Raw genomic sequence first — 15,834 nt, forward strand, 5'->3', positions numbered from 1 at the left:
GAGCTGGAACTTCCAGGTGCCCACTGTTCTAACGTGCGCCCACCACCCCCCCCCCATTCCCACATGGACATGGCTGACCTTGGCCACAATCACAGTCAGGGGGAGGCCAAAAGGAACGATGAACCACACATCATATTTCCCTTATATTCAATGGTATAAACATTGTATTTTACACTGTAAGTAACCCACCCCTCTCTGGTTCCATAGTTACCATCTCCCTTTCCTCTCAGACCCCAAAGAGTCATCTCCCCAACTTGTCCTGGTCCCACCCAGCCTTCCTCCCATCCCACTGATATCTCCCTTCCCCACTTTAGTCCCCATAAAGGGTCCTGACCATCTCTCCTCACAGACACTGCCTGACCCACTGATTCCAGTATCTGCAGTTCCTGAGTTTCTCCAACTAACGATGAGTTGTTATTCAAAATGATTCTGGCATCGTTCCCTCGAGATAAAAATGTAATCCACATGAGAAGACTATTAGTCCTCAAAGGTTCAAGAGAGGCAGGTGGGAGCACACAGGGATCATCATGTAAAACATCCCAAAGATCCTGTCACTGCTCAGTTTTGGAGAAGGGAGAGGTCAGGCAGGGGTGGGAGACAAGAGGGCTCAGTAACAGGGAGCATCGAGGAATAGCACTGCACAGGATCTTGGTGGTGGGGGGGGGGGTTGGGGACTCTGAAAGAAGATTCAAATTCAGTGAGTGTGATTGGGAAGAGTGTCCATGGGGGGAGTGGGTGATGGGGGAGTTGTCCGTGGGGCAGGGTATGGGGATTCTGTTGGTAGGGAGAGAGGGTGACGGGGAGGTGTGTGTCTCCGAATGCTCCTCTCTCTTGGTGAAGACTCCCCGCCCCAGAGCCCCTCGAAATCTTTCCCTTACCAAAAACCCAGTCATCCAGTTTTTTTCCACCCTTGACATTTCCTGCAACTTATCCTATCTATATCCCTGAGAATTGTTTCCCCCTCCCTCATATCCCCTTGTACCCTCCTCCACTTCAGGGGGAAGAGATTCCTTGCTCCCACTCCCCGTGGCAGTCATTTAATCCACTCTGCTGTGAGTTGACGCGATTACTCCTCACGGATACCCACGTGGAATTGCTCAAGCAACATTTTACAATTGGCAAAGATCCCAGCAAGCATCCCAAACATTTCCTGAGCACACTGACCCTCTCCTGCCTAACAGCAAAGCAAAAATAAAACATGGGAAAGTATGGGATGTGTTTACCAAAAGGGAGAGTGGGAGAGAAGTTGACACAGTACCTCTGTGGGACATAAATCGTTAGTGCTCAAAGAATCTGGTGGGCCTGGGAATTCAAACCTTCACAGAGGCGTGGGAGAGAAAGAAAACAGCTGGCTTTGAGACCCAGGAGTCAATGAATTTCCTACAAAAAAAAAAGGCACATTGAAATTAGCTGCAAAAGCTTTGTCGCAAACTGAATCCAATGGTGGCTCATTGACCTCTGACAAAGAGTGAGTGTGGCTCTACTCTGGGAGTGATACGACCTTTACGGGCATGGGTGATTCAGAAGGCTGGATTATTTTTCATGAGTTTAAACCTCACTGACACAGCTGGGGAATTTAAATGCCTGATCGTCCCGAAGCAACAAAAGTCATCGCTAGAATCGACACGGAGTCAGGCTATTTGTCCATGGTGATCATCAACCGCCCACATACACTCAGCCCACCCAACACCATTTCATTGCCCCCACATTCCTGCCAGATTCTACCCCTCACTCACACGTTAGGAACCAACTTTCAGCAGGTTGACTGACTTACTGACCTTGCACGTCTTCTGGAAGTGGGAGGAAACTTTGGAAGGTCAACGTTGAAAGTGGAATACGTGGTTAATGGCAGGATTCTTAACAGTGAGGATGAACAGAGAGACCTTGGGGTCCAGGTCCATAGATCCTTCAAGGTTGCCATGCAGGTTGATAAGATGGTTAAGAAGGAGAATGGTGTGCTTGTGGGGGGGGGGGGGGGTGGGGGGGAAGAGATTGAGATCAAGAGCCATGAAGTGATGTTGCAGCTCTACAAATCTTGTGTTAGACCACAGAATATTGAGTTAAGTTCTGGTCACCTCATTTCAGGAAGGATGTGGAAGCTGTGGAGAGGGTGCAGAGGAGATTCACCAGGAAGTTGCCTGGATTGGAGAATGTGTCTTATGAGGCCAGGTTGAACAAGTGAGAGCTTTCCTCTTTGGAGTGATGGAGGACAAGAGGTGACTTAATAGAGGGATATAACATTGAGAGAGGCAGAGGTGGAGTGGACAGCTTGCACCTTTTTTTCCAGGACAGTAACCAAATGCAGGAGCAGTGTGAAGAGGTCAGGGAGGGAGGGAGGGAGGGATGGCCACCAGTTCCTTATAGCCCCCCCGTTCCTTAGAGCCCCTCCCCGTTCCTTAGAGCCCCTCCCCGTTCCTTAGAGCCCCTCCCCGTTCCTTAGAGCCCCTCCCCGTTCCTTAGAGCCCCTCCCCGTTCCTTAGAGCCCCTCCCCGTTCCTTAGAGCCCCTCCCCGTTCCTTAGAGCCCCTCCCCGTTCCTTAGAGCCCCTCCCCGTTCCTTAGAGCCCCTCCCCGTTCCTTAGAGCCCCTCCCCGTTCCTTAGAGCCCCTCCCCGTTCCTTAGAGCCCCTCCCCGTTCCTTAGAGCCCCTCCCCGTTCCTTAGAGCCCCTCCCCGTTCCTTAGAGCCCCTCCCCGTTCCTTAGAGCCCCTCCCCGTTCCTTAGAGCCCCTCCCCGTTCCTTAGAGCCCCTCCCCGTTCCTTAGAGCCCCTCCCCGTTCCTTAGAGCTCCCCCCGTTCCTTAGAGCCCCCCCGTTCCTTAGAGCCCCCCCGTTCCTTAGAGCCCCCCCGTTCCTTAGAGCCCCCCGTTCCTTAGAGCCCCCCCCGTTCCTTAGAGCCCCCCCCCGTTCCTTAGAGCCCCCCCCCGTTCCTTAGAGCCCCCAAGTTCCTTAGAGCCCCCAGTTCCTTGCTCTGTCAAAAATGTAACCACTTCCCATTTAACAGGCATCAATAACCAATCCAGACTCCACAATTCTCTGGAGCAGGAAATTCCAGAGTTGTCAACTGAAGCACCAGGGCATCAACTTTTAATGGAGCATCTCCTCATCACGTAACTATGTTTCCTTGTTCAAGACTTTCCCACTTGTGGACATGGTTTAGAAATGCCTTAATCAGTTATTTACATGGCAATGAATTTAAGAATGCAATGTTAATCTAAGTGATTCACAGTAATTAGAGGCCACTCTGACTGCAGATGTATCCCAGACAGTCTCAGTCTGACTAATGACTGGATTATTTTGCATGCTTCCACAACCGTTCTTTTAATATTCAGAATTTGGAGCAGATAGAGCAGCCATTGCTGTTTCTGATCCACACTGCCCTTTTCTCTGGTTTCCTTTTGCTGTAGTCGGACAGAGTGGGCGCAGACTGGGGGGGGAATTTATCTATTTATTTTTTTAAAAGCGCTTTGTTGAGCACCTCGACTCTGTCCACTGCAGTAGCGTGGATCTCCCAGTGGCCATCCATTTCATTTCCCTGTCCCGTTCCCTTGCCGACATGGCTGTCCATGGTCTCATGCACTGCCAGACTGAGACCACCTGCAAAGTGGAGGAACAACACCTCGCCTTCTAACTGGGCCTCCTCCAACTGGATGGCATTAACATAGACTTCTGCAGTTCCTGTTAACCTTCCCTCCAATCTATCCCCATTTCTCCTTTTCCCTGTCTCTTTTCTCCCAGCTCTCCCCTCAAAGCCAACACTCCCAATCAATTCTCACCTTCCTCTCTTCAGTTCTTCTATCCATGTCTGGTTAACACCTTTTGTCTGTTGGTTTGTACTCCTTCCCCTGCCCTTTCTTCCCTTCTCCTCCAGCTTTTTATTTTAAGTACCTGCCTGCTTTTTCACTCATACCTTGAAGGGCTCAGGCCCGAATCATCGGTTACCTTCCACAGACCAGCTGAGTTCCTCCAGCATTTCTGTGATTTTCCTACAATCACAGTGTCTGCACTTTCGTGTTTCACTCCTTTTGCTTCCTTCACTGTCTCCGTCACCCCTCCACCCCAGTTTACTCAGCTCTTTGTTGTCAATGCAGACCCTCCTTGTGGGAGAGAGCTCATGTTCTCCCTCCTCAATTCCCTGTGACTGCCTGCCATTGATGGTTCCTGGTCCTGGTGGAAACATCCCTGCACCCCTCCATGCCCCATGAACTTGGCCTCCATTCAACATACCCCTGACGTCTCTCCTAAACCTCCCTCCCTTCACTTTGTACATATGTCCTCTGGAGTTTGCTGATCCTGCCCTGGGAAACAGGAGCTGGCTGTCCACCCTGTCTATGCCTCTCAGAATCTTGTCGACCTCTATTAAGTAGCTCGGAGCCACAATCTCACTGAACAATGAGCAACTCGACATGCTGACTGGCCTCCTCCTGCTCCTGCTCCTACTTGTCACGTTCTTGCCAGGCCTAGTTGGAGCCTTTGGGTGAAATTATAAAGAAAAGTGTAACGTTGATGGTGCCCAGTCCAATTCTGAACATTACACCATTTGCATCACTCTGCACTCCACAGACTGCAGCAATTTTGTCTAAGTTTAGATCAATTTAGTCCCACTGGGCAGGGTTCATGTGAAGATAAGATTTCACTCACTAATGGAATGAAATGATTCCAGCTGGATGTAGTCCCAGTGAGAGACAGGAGGAGAGAGTTGACTATCTGTTGACAATTGGATTCCACAGATGTGTTATTCATAGAACATGACAGCATGCTGTTGGGCCCACTTTTTATACCTAAAAAACTAAACTATTCATATCCCGTAACCCTCTATTTTTCTTTTATCCATGTCCTGTCAAAGAGTCTCTGAAATTCCTCCAATGTTCCAGCCTCCACCTCCACCCCTGGCAAAGCATTCCAGGCCCCCACAACTCTCTGTGTAAAATACTTAACCCTGACGTCTGCCCTAAACTTCCCTCCCTTCACTTTGTACATGTCCTCTGGTGTTTGCTTCTCCCACACTGGGAAACGGGCTCTGGCTGTTCACCCTGTCTATGCCTCTCATAATCTTGTCAACCTCTATCAAGTCACCTCTTGTCCTTCTTTGAGAAAGTCCCAGATCTCACAAGACACATTCTCCAATCCAGGCAACATCCTGGTGAATCTCCTCTGCACCTTCTCCATAGCTTCCACATCCTTTCTGTAATGAGGTGACCAGAACTGAACTCAATATATTGTGTGGAGGTTCATAAAACCATGAGGAGCTCGGATAAAGTGAATGAGCATGGCCTTTACCTCAGGTTGGGGGAGGGGGGGGTGTCCCTAAAACCGGGGACACAGGTTTGAGAGGGGAAAGAGGTGGAGTTGAGGGCAACCTCTTCACACAGAGGGTGGTGGGTTTGTGGAACGAGCTGCCGGTGGAAGTGGCAGAGGTGGGAAAAATTGCAGCTTTTAAAAGACAGATTCGTGGATAGAAAAGGTTCAGAAGAATATGGGCCAAATGCAAACAAATTGGATCAAATCTGGTGGACAACTTGGTTGGCACAGACTAGTTGGGCCGAAAGGCCTGTTTTCCTGCACCATGACCAATTCCACCCCCCCTCCTTTTTTTGTTGTTTAACTGAACTGAAATCTCACGCAATTCCATAAATCAAAGAGGTGTGGGGTTTAAAATTAGGCCAGGGAACATTCCCATCAACTATCACCTGGACCTCTATGTTGTCAATGGCTGCCATTTCATGGCATGCGCCACCCGATCGGCTGAATTGCCCCGGTCGTCCCAAAATGACTGTTCAATGCAATTGGTTGCTCAAGTAGCCCTCCCTCCCTGACCTAGCAAATCAGAAGGTGAGAAGATTCTCTAATACCTGTTTGGATGAATTGTGCTGCTTCACCTTAAACAGCCAAATGACCAAAGATATATTCCTAGACCAGAAAAATTATCACCAATTGATTTTTCAAAAACACCATCATCCAGTTTCTGACTGAAGCTTCATTGCTCAATTCCTGGACATTCTGGAACATTTTTTATTATTTTTAGACATACAGCATGGTAACAGGCCCTTCTGGCCCACAAATTCATGTCATCCAATTAATCTACAATCCTGGGTATGTTTTGAAGGGTGGGGGGAATCCAGAGCCCCTGGGGAAAACCCACATAGGCACAGGGAGAATGTACAAACTCCTTACAGACAGCATGGGATTTGAACACCGGTCGCTGGTGCTGTAACAGCGTAGTGCCAACACCCACACTAACCTTGCCAAGTCCTGGAGATCTGGTAACTCCTGGCCAACTTAAGGTCCCACCCCCTGCCATGGGAACCCAGTGAACTTGAAGATCCAACAAAGTGACTGCAGATGTTGGAATAAACCAAACTGCTGGAGGAACTGAGCGGGATGGACAGCGTCTGTGGAGAGAAGACGACAGTCGACTTTTCAGGTCGAGAGCCTACACCTGGAAGGCTGCCCACCTCCCTCCACGGACGCTGCCAGAACTGAAAAATTCCTCCAGTTTGCCTTTCACTGTTCTAAAGAACAGTTTGACATTGAAGAGAAGGTAGGTCCACGAACAGGAGGGGGATGGAGTGCTAAGGTCTGGGTGCCGATGGGACAAGGCAGGATTACAAGTTCTGCACAGACGAGATGGGCCAAAGAGCCTGATCTATGGTTCTAACTGGAACAATACACAATAATGCTGGAGGGTCTCTGGAGAACAGTTGTATTTTGCTGGTGATTCCTGCCAAAGATTGACCACCACATTGTCTTGGAGACCAAATGCACATTGAGATTCATCAATGTCTGCAAAGTTCAATAAAAGTCCAGAAATCTGGACCACCCAAGAACAAAATGATGGGGGGAATGGTGGGGGGGGGGGCAGGAGGAGAAGAGAATCGGGGGGAGGAGTACAGGCCCACAGGCAGGAGGTAATAGGGAGGGAGGGTACACCAGCAAATGGGGGAGGGGGTGGCTCTGTGAATGGAGAGGGAAAGGGGTGGAGAACTGGAGGAAAGGGGACAGAGGCTAATGGGTGTGAGGTAGGGAAGGATTAGATTGTTTAGTTGACTTATGTAGGTCACCACAACATCAAGGGCTTGTACATGTGGGATGAAGGGCTTGTATTGTGCTGTACTCCAGGCACCTGCCCTCATTTTGCTCATCCCTTGATGAAGGTCTCAAGCCCAAAACGTCAGTTCTGTATCCTTATCTTTGCTGTATAAAGGACACTGTTTGACCTGCTGAGTTTCTCCAGCATTGTGTTTTTACTGTCTACCCAGGTCACCACTCCAAATGCCAGAGCCTACAACAGAGCTGTTGGGAAAATGGTGAACACTCTCAAAGTTTTAATACAAGGCTACAAGACTTCGGCAAATCAGGATTAACCATCATAGGCTCATCAAGGACCCCCACCATCCAGGCCATGGCCTCTTCCCACTGCTACCATCAGGAAGGAGGTCCAGGAGTATGAAGGCGAACACACAACGGGACAATGACAGCTTCTTCCCCTCTGCCATCAGATTTCTGAACAGATAATGAACCACAGACACGACCTCACTATTTTTCTCTTTCTGCACCAATTATTTATTTTTAAATATTGATTTTACAAAATTGTAATTTATAGCGATTTTTGCACCTTGTTCCGCACTGTACCACTGCCACAAAACCACAAATTTTGTGACATGTTCATTACAATAAACTGGATTCTGAAGCCTCGTGTCCACCCTGGGGGAAGGTGGTTGTCATAGAGTGAATGGTCCGAGGAAAGATGGAGGTGAGAAAGAGCAGGCAAGATTCCAGCCCCAGAGAGACCCTTGAGTCAGTGGCAGACTCATCTTGATGGTGAAGCCACAGTGTGACTGCCTCAACTTTAACAGATGGCCCATCTGACAACTCACCTGCCGACCCATTCACAAGGCAAGACTTTAAAAGCCACTTTGGAGGAGAAAGTAGCAGAGATATTGATTTACTGTGCAGTAGATAAGCATTGCCCTCCTGACCAGGCCTTGCTGATGTGGAAATGTCTCTCACTACTGGACCTGGCCTGTTCCCCTGGGGCTCCCAAGATCGACATGGACTCCCACAACCATCCATTGTGAGGTACAATTACATAAAGTCACACAACAGGCCCTTCAGCCCAATTCCTCTGTGCTGACCAATTAGCCTGCATTAGGTCCATCCCCTTCCTGTCCATAAATCTGTCCAAGTGTCTTCTAAATGTCGGAATTGTACCCAGTTCCACAGGGTTTTATAGAGTGTCACTGTTAGAATAACACCTTTACAGCACTAGCGATCGGGACCTGGCTTCAAATCCCAAGTTGACAGTAAGGAGTTAGCATGTTCTCCCTTGTCTGTGTGGGTTTTCCCTGGGGGCTCCGGTTTTCTCCCACTGTTTAGAATGTACTGGGGGTTGTAGGTAATTGGGTGGCACTGACTCGTGGGCCAAAATGGCCTGTTACCACACTGCATGTCTAAATTTTTCAAAAATTTAAAAAATATAAAATTTCCTCTGGCAACTCCTTTCAAGGACAGACCACTCTGAGTGAAAAGATTAGCCCTCAGATCTCTCTCAAATCTCTTCCCTATCACCTTAAACCAATACCCACAAATTCGAGAATCTTCCAAAATATTCCAGTTGGACCCTTTTACAAAAACACCCACATATAAAAAAAAGACAAAGGTTTATTCAAAACAGCACTAGGACAAGACACAAAACATACAGACAACGGCTCAAAAACCACCATTAACATCAATGGAAATTCGCGGTAAAATCACCATCACACACTATTCACATTTTCAAATTAAAGTCCTGCCCAAGATGCACGCGATCCCCTGAGGATCCCACCATTCCCAGAACTCAGACACTGTCCCTCCTCCCCTGCCCATATCCCCCTCCCCGGATACCGAGCTCTCACTCTAATGACACATGGGCCTGGATGTAACCCTGAGAGGGGGACAGGCAGTCAGCTCACCCTGAACCCTCGACTGCCCTCCGCCTCAACCTGGGAGTAGCCAGCTTGACCAGGTCCAACAACAACCCCACAAGGAGATCCTCCAATACTCACCCCCCACCCCCCTCCACGGCATTGGGTGGCCACAGATCAGGAGCGTGGGGCTGGATTGCAGCCAGAATTTGAGCAGTCCCTTCAGGTGGGCGAAGAGGTACACGTGGCCCCCATCTCCTCAAGGCCGCAGAAGTGACAGGCGGCTGGGGTGTTGGTGAATCGACTCAGGAAGCAGTTTCAGCACCGCCCCTTCCCTCAGTATGCAAGTGGAAGTGTGTTCTATGCGGCCGTGGGTGGACAGTGAATCAAAGCACAGGGGGTGTGACTCAGACATGGTGTGACCTCTGATGGGTGTCTATTGCCCAGATGTGTCCCAGTGGGAGTCAGACACACTGTGAATAACTGGTTGGATACATCTGTTGTTTCTTCGAATTCTGGCCTGAACTCCTGGGATGTATATTGTGACACATTAGTACAACGTACATATGGGTCAGGCCTCTGTATTAGCCGGCCCTCGTTTCTGTGCCTGTTCTCCCCAGTGAACAAATCGCCCATCTCCTCCAGGTCTTCACAGGTCCTGAAGACCCCCTTTCACAGACACTGCCCTCGGTACGATCCAGCCAATCTCCAGGCACAGACACTCCCTCTGCCTGATCCACTGTGCTGATTTGGCTGTTGACCTGGCCCAGATTCACCTTCTCCTCACTAGAGGCCTTTTCACACTGCATTGTAAAATGAAGATTCTCGGGAAGTTTTCCTGGGAACCTTCCTGTGAACCTGCAGTGTGAAAAGGTTGGCCTGGGAATTCTAAACAGGACCGTGGTCCTACCTACCAGGTAGGGCCGTGGGCCCGGGAAATTTTCCCCAACAACCCTCTCCCTGTGGCGTGAAAAGCCAAATGGCCAAGCAGGGGAAGCCTTATGACATCAGCACTTGTGTACTGCGTCACATAGGCGATTAAAATTAAAGTCAACAGCGGGCCACTTCAGCACGTGCAACAGTGGCACAACAGGGAATGAATGGCCAGCTTCATTTCCCATAATTCCTCACATTGCTGGATTTCCCTGAGCGGTTCCAGCGGCGTGAGGGATTATGGTTAATAAGGACGGCAATTCATCCCCCATTGTGCCACTGTTGCAATGTGCCTAAGCGCGGTGGGGGGGGGGGTGTGACCGACTGGCGGGGGGGGGGGGGTTAACTTATGTAATGTGCCGTTAGTTGGGGTGGGACCCCCCCCCACCAAAATTGCCAGGGAGGGCAAATTCCCAGGAGTTTGGAGCATGGTGTGAAAGGTCCGGGAGATCCTGAATTCCCGGGAATTTCATCAGGACAAAGTAGGGTCACAGCTCGCCTGCTTTGTGAAAACGGCTGATGTCCCTGGGGACTGGGCTGAACCCTCCTGTCCAACCCAAGGGCAGATCATCGTGTCTGTGGCAACCCCTCCTCCTGGTGTATTCGAGACCATCGAACAGTGCAGGCCCTTTGACCCATAATGCTGTGCTGACCCATGGAAACCTACACAACAATCTAATCCTTCCCTCCCTCACACCCATAACCTTCCATTTTCTAAATATGCCCATCTAAAACTCTTAAGTATTCCATTAAAATGGGATTAAAACAGCCTTCACATTTTTTCTGCAACTGTGAATATTTATCTCTCCTTTTATAATTATTATCCTATTTTCAGTCACATGGGACACTGTGGTAATTTAATGGATATTATTGTAGTCGGTGCATTTTACCGACCAGTGTGGCTACAGCAAGTAAGAATCTCACTGCATCTGGACACTGTACTCATGCATATGCCAATAAACTCTCACTACTCTCTGATCCAGGGACAAGAGATTCAATCTCCTCACGTCACCTGGGAATTAATATTCAAGCAGCAAAATAAATCTGGAACTTGAAGTACAAATCTCAGGTCACAACTGTTCCTTGAGACAGGGGAGGTGTGAATCTGCCAGCCTGGCCCAGCCTGGACAGCGTATGGCTCCAGAGCCACAGGCCACAGGGGCTTCACACTGCTTGGTGACCTCAGTCCCACAACGGATGCATCGAGACACAAATTATTCCTTTGTTCACAGGGCTCTACATCACTGACAATTATTGTCCATCTGCTAGTGCCCACATGAGGAAGTAATTAAACACCAACTGGGTAAAGCTAGAACACAGAACATTCCTGCACAGTGAAGGTCCTTCAGCCCACGATGCTATGTAAACCTGCTCCACAACATTCTAACCCTTCCCTCCCTCACACCCACAACCTTCTATTTTTTGTCCGTCCAGGTGCCTGTCTCTGTGTCTTTTAAATTTCCCTATTGGACCAGCCTCCACCACCATACTTGGCAATGCGTTCCAGGCCCCCTCCACTCCATATGTAAAAAAGCGTACCCCTGACGTCTCCCCTAAACTTTCCTCTACTCACCTTAAACAGACGTCCTCTGGTGTTTGCTACTGTCACCCCAGGATAAAGGAGCTGGCTGGCCATCTGGTCTTAAACCCCTCATAATCTTGTTGACCTCTATTAAGTCACCCCTCAACTTTCATCACTCCAAAGAGAAAAGCCCCAGCTCTGCTAACCTTGCCTCATAAGGACATGTTCTCTAATCCAGGCAACATCCTGCTCAATCTCCCCTGTACCATTTCTAAAGCTTCCACAACCTTCCTGTAATGAGGTGACCAGATCCGAACACAATACTCTGAGTGTGGTGTAACCAGAGTTTTGTCAAAGCTGCAACATTACCTCATGGTTCTTGAACTCAATCCCCTGACTAAATGAAGGCCAGCGCAGCGTACACCCTCTTAAGCACCCGATCAACCTGTTTGGCAACCTTGAGATATCGGGCCTGGGTCCCCTAGGGTGGGTGGCTGGGGTGGGGGGGGGGTGGTTGGGGAAGAAGGGGGCGAGCCACCAGGGCGGTAAAAGAGGGGGAGCTCTGGCTGTGCTCACGATAACAGGTGAAGAACTGCCTCTGATTACATCCTCACTTAAACATGCGCTAAAACCTTCTTCCCCTCTGACATCAGATTTCTGAACGGACAATGAACCCCAGACACCTCCTCACCAATTCACTTTCTCTTCTTTTGCACTAATTTACTGAATTTTACAAAATGTAACTTACAGCAATTTTACAATGTGACACTGCCACAAAACAACAGACTTCGTGTCATGTTCAAGAACCTGAGAACATCACCAATGAACCATCTGCCCCGCAAGCTGATTACAGCTGACTTTCCCCTCACCCTCCTCCCTTCCCTCCGTATACAGAACCGTGTGAATGTCTGAGTTAACGTGATGACAGAGCCTCCACAGGCCTTGGGAGAAAGAGAACTCCAAAGATTCACCACCATCTGGGCCAGGGAACAGTTCCCACCTCAGTCCCTCTCTCCGACACCCGGCTCTCCACCCATCTGCCAGGACAAAACATCCTCCCTGTAAGAAACTCCCATGGTTTGTTGATCCATCTAACTACCAGCTTTCTGCAGCATTCTGGCTGGTTGCATCACTGTCCGGTATGGAGGTGCCAACTCTCAGGACATGAACAAACTCCAGAGGGTTGTTAACTCGGCCTGCGACATCACGGGCAACAGACTTCACTCCATCGAGGACATCGACATGAGGCGGTGTCTTAAAAAAGCAGCCTCTTTCCTCAAAGACCCTCCACCACCCAGGCAATGCCCTCTTCACTCTGCTACCATCTGGGGAAAAGGTCCAGGAACCTAAAGACGAGCACTCAACTGCACAAGGACAGCTTCTTCCCCTCCACCATCAGATTCCTGAATAACCAATGAACCAAAGACACTACCTGAATTTTCAAGCACTACTATTTTTACCTCTTTATAGTAATGTCGTAAGATGGTTATAATATGAATGTTTACCCTGTGATGTTGCTGCAAATCACTGAATTTCATGACTTGTTCATAACAATAAATCCTGGTTCTCACAAGGATCAGAATAAGATTATTCCAAGAAGCCAAAGTTCCTTCGATCCCTATGGCTCTGACTGAGCTTACCATGGCAGCCCTTGTCAAATGCTATTCCAAAATCCGGGAAGACCACATCAACCACCCTGCCACCGATTTCTTTTGTCACCTCCTGGAAAAACTGGATTCTGTCCAACCTTGGTCCAACCTGCCTGTACTAGCTCTCTTTTCCCAATTCATCCCTGCCTTCTGCCATTTCCCTTCACTCTCTGAATGTATACATTTACTTTCTATAATGCTCTCCCTTCAAAAATATCACTTCCACTTGTCAGAAAGGGGAATCTTCAACCCCACCTCACCATCTTCAGCTACACCTCCCCTCCCCACCCCTACTTCTAGACCCATGGCTCTTTCCCTTCAGATAAGCACTAGACACATCTTCCCCTCTCCACCTTCAGCAGGGTCCTCTCCTCCCTCCCCACCTACCCCTGTGACCATAGGAGATGCTCAACCTGTGCCCACACCTCATCCCTCATCACCGTTCAGGGCCCCAAACTGTCTTTCTAAGTGAAGCAACACTTCCCTTGTGAATTTGCGGGGTCACCTACTGCATCCCGTGCTCCCTCTGTGGTCTCTTCTACATTGGAGAGACTGGACACAGACTGGGAGATTGTTTTGTTGAGCACCTTGGCTCTGTCCACTGCAGTAGTGTGGATCTCCCAGTGGCCACCCATTCCAATTCCATGTTCCATTCCCTCGCTGACATATCTGTCCGTGGTCTCCTGCACTGCCAGAATGAGATGACCCACAAATTGGAGGAACACCTCATCTTCCATCTGGGCCCCTCCAACCAGAGTGCATCAACAGTGACCTCAGGTTTCTGTTAGCCCGCCCTCCTTCCCCCAACTCTGTCTCCTCTCACAGAGCCAAAAACCAATTCTCACCTCTCCTGTCATCATAGCCCGTTTTGTGGGTCTGGACTCCTCTCCCAACCAGCACTGACTGAATTCGGGAAGGTCCTTTTCTTTGCCCAGTCTTTGAAGTTCAGCCCCAAACGTGGACAATTCATCTCCTCCTGTAACCGCTGTAAGAGCGGTTCCTCCACCAATTCGGTGGGGGATTTGAAAACCACAATCACAGTGTCTGCAGACTTTCCTGCTTCAATGATCCGGAGAGGCACCACAACACGGTGGATATAAAAATGCAGGTGCGTTGGGGGAACTCAGCAGGTCTGGCTGCGTCTTTGACCTGCCGAGTTCCTCCAGCATTTCGGTGCTTTTACCTCAATCTTCACTCCACGGGTAGGAATAGACCGCGGCCCAATATTCTTCTCTGAACACCCCGATGAGGCAAACTGGAAGCGTCCTCGCCACTGAAGCCCCGTCTCTCCCAGAACAGGAGCGCTGAGCGACGCCGTCCCACCTGGGGCGCGGGGCTCCGTTCCCCCCTGCTCCACCGAGCAGCCGCCGAGCTTCTTCAGAGGGACTTCACGAACCCACCGTTGTCCCAAAAGTCGGTCGGAAGGTTGGCCAGAGAGGGAGGGAGGAGGGAGGGAGGAGGGAGGGAGGACAACAAGTCACACACACACACAAAGTTTTTCTCCCAAAACTAGAACCAAGATTCCGCTGGCACAGGGATTTTTGGAAAAAGCTGAGAGGGTGGGTGTGGGGTCGGAGACTGAGAGAGGGGGGTCGAAGACTGAAGGGGGGGTCGAAGACAGAGAGGGGGAGTCGAAGACAGAGAGGGGGGGTCGAAGACAGAGAGGGGGAGTCGAAGACAGAGAGGGGGGGGGTCGAAGACTGAGGGGGGGGGGGGTCGAAGACTGAGCGAGTTTCCCGTGTCCCGAGTTCAGTTCAAAGACAACCCCTTCAGCTCACTTTTCGGTGAATATGTGTGTGATTAAGAAGGATGTTGAGTTGGAAGGGGATCTCCTCGCCAAGAGCTGACTCACACTCTGCTGCCTCAGCCCTGGAACCGTCGCCCACCCTCACTGAAGACCCCTCCACTCCACCCAACACAGGGCGCAGCCCCTCACACAAGATATGCTCACCTCAGGGGTCCAGCAGCGCAGCCCTCGCCCCCCCCCCCCCCCCACTTCACGTCCGAGGCAACATATGGAAGATGTTATGAGTTTCCAGCTCATTTTACTGTTAACCCTCCTCCCGCCAGGAGTGGGATCCCGGGCCCAATTCCTCGCTCTCTGTTCGGGGTCGAACTTACGATGCCCTTAATTCTCTTGACCTCATTGTTTTCTTGCCTCGTGATTGAAAACATTCAGCAGGCCGGGCAGCATCCGCGGAGGGAGAGAAGCAGGGTCAAAGGGGGTGCGGCACGGCCACAGGCCCTTCGGCCCTTCTCCCCAATGCCCGCCTGAGCTCGCCCCGTTTAACTGAACGCTTCAGGCCAGAGGCGAAAATCAAAGCAAGTTGCAGACGCTGGAAATGTAAAACAGGGACAGGAAATGCTGGAAACGCCCAGCAGGCCAGGCAGCATCTGCGGGGAGAGGGAGGTGCCTTCTCTCCAAGAGCCAACTCATACCCTGTCAATCAATCATGTAATTAACGGAATTATTCTTAAATTTGAAAATTTATATCTATATTTTAAAATGTAGACCTACAGCAGGGTAACAGGCCAATTCGGCCCACGTGTCTGTACTGCCCAATTTGCACTCCATGAACCTCCACCCCCTGTACTTTGAACGGTGGGAGGGAACCGGAGCCCTCGGGGAAACCCCATGCAGACATGGGGAGAGCGTACAAACACCTTACAGACAGCGCGGGATTCGAACCCCCGTCAAGCCCTGATTGCTGGCACCGTAAAGGCGTTGCGCCAACTGTGCCACCCTTACACCTGTACAAAGTGAAGGGAGGGAAGTTTAGGGGCGATGTCAGGGGTAGATTTTTTATGCAGAGAGATGTGGGGGCCTGGAATA

At 50.1% G+C, this 15,834-nt stretch overlaps 1 protein-coding gene across 1 annotated transcript in view; it reads right to left on the reverse strand.

Moving 5' to 3' along the window:
- The window catches only part of LOC138742967 (platelet-derived growth factor receptor beta-like), a 60,954-nt gene extending 45,653 nt beyond the window's left edge, over window positions 1-15,301 (reverse strand). The window contains 1 exon segment of the mRNA XM_069897840.1: window positions 15,123-15,301. Coding sequence (XP_069753941.1) covers window positions 15,123-15,148 — 26 coding nt within the window. The 5' untranslated portion in view covers window positions 15,149-15,301.
- Window positions 15,302-15,834: the final 533 nt, after the last annotated feature.

This window comes from Narcine bancroftii, chromosome 9, assembly GCF_036971445.1.
Source record: "Narcine bancroftii isolate sNarBan1 chromosome 9, sNarBan1.hap1, whole genome shotgun sequence".
In the NCBI taxonomy this organism is placed as follows: Eukaryota; Metazoa; Chordata; class Chondrichthyes; order Torpediniformes; family Narcinidae; genus Narcine; species Narcine bancroftii.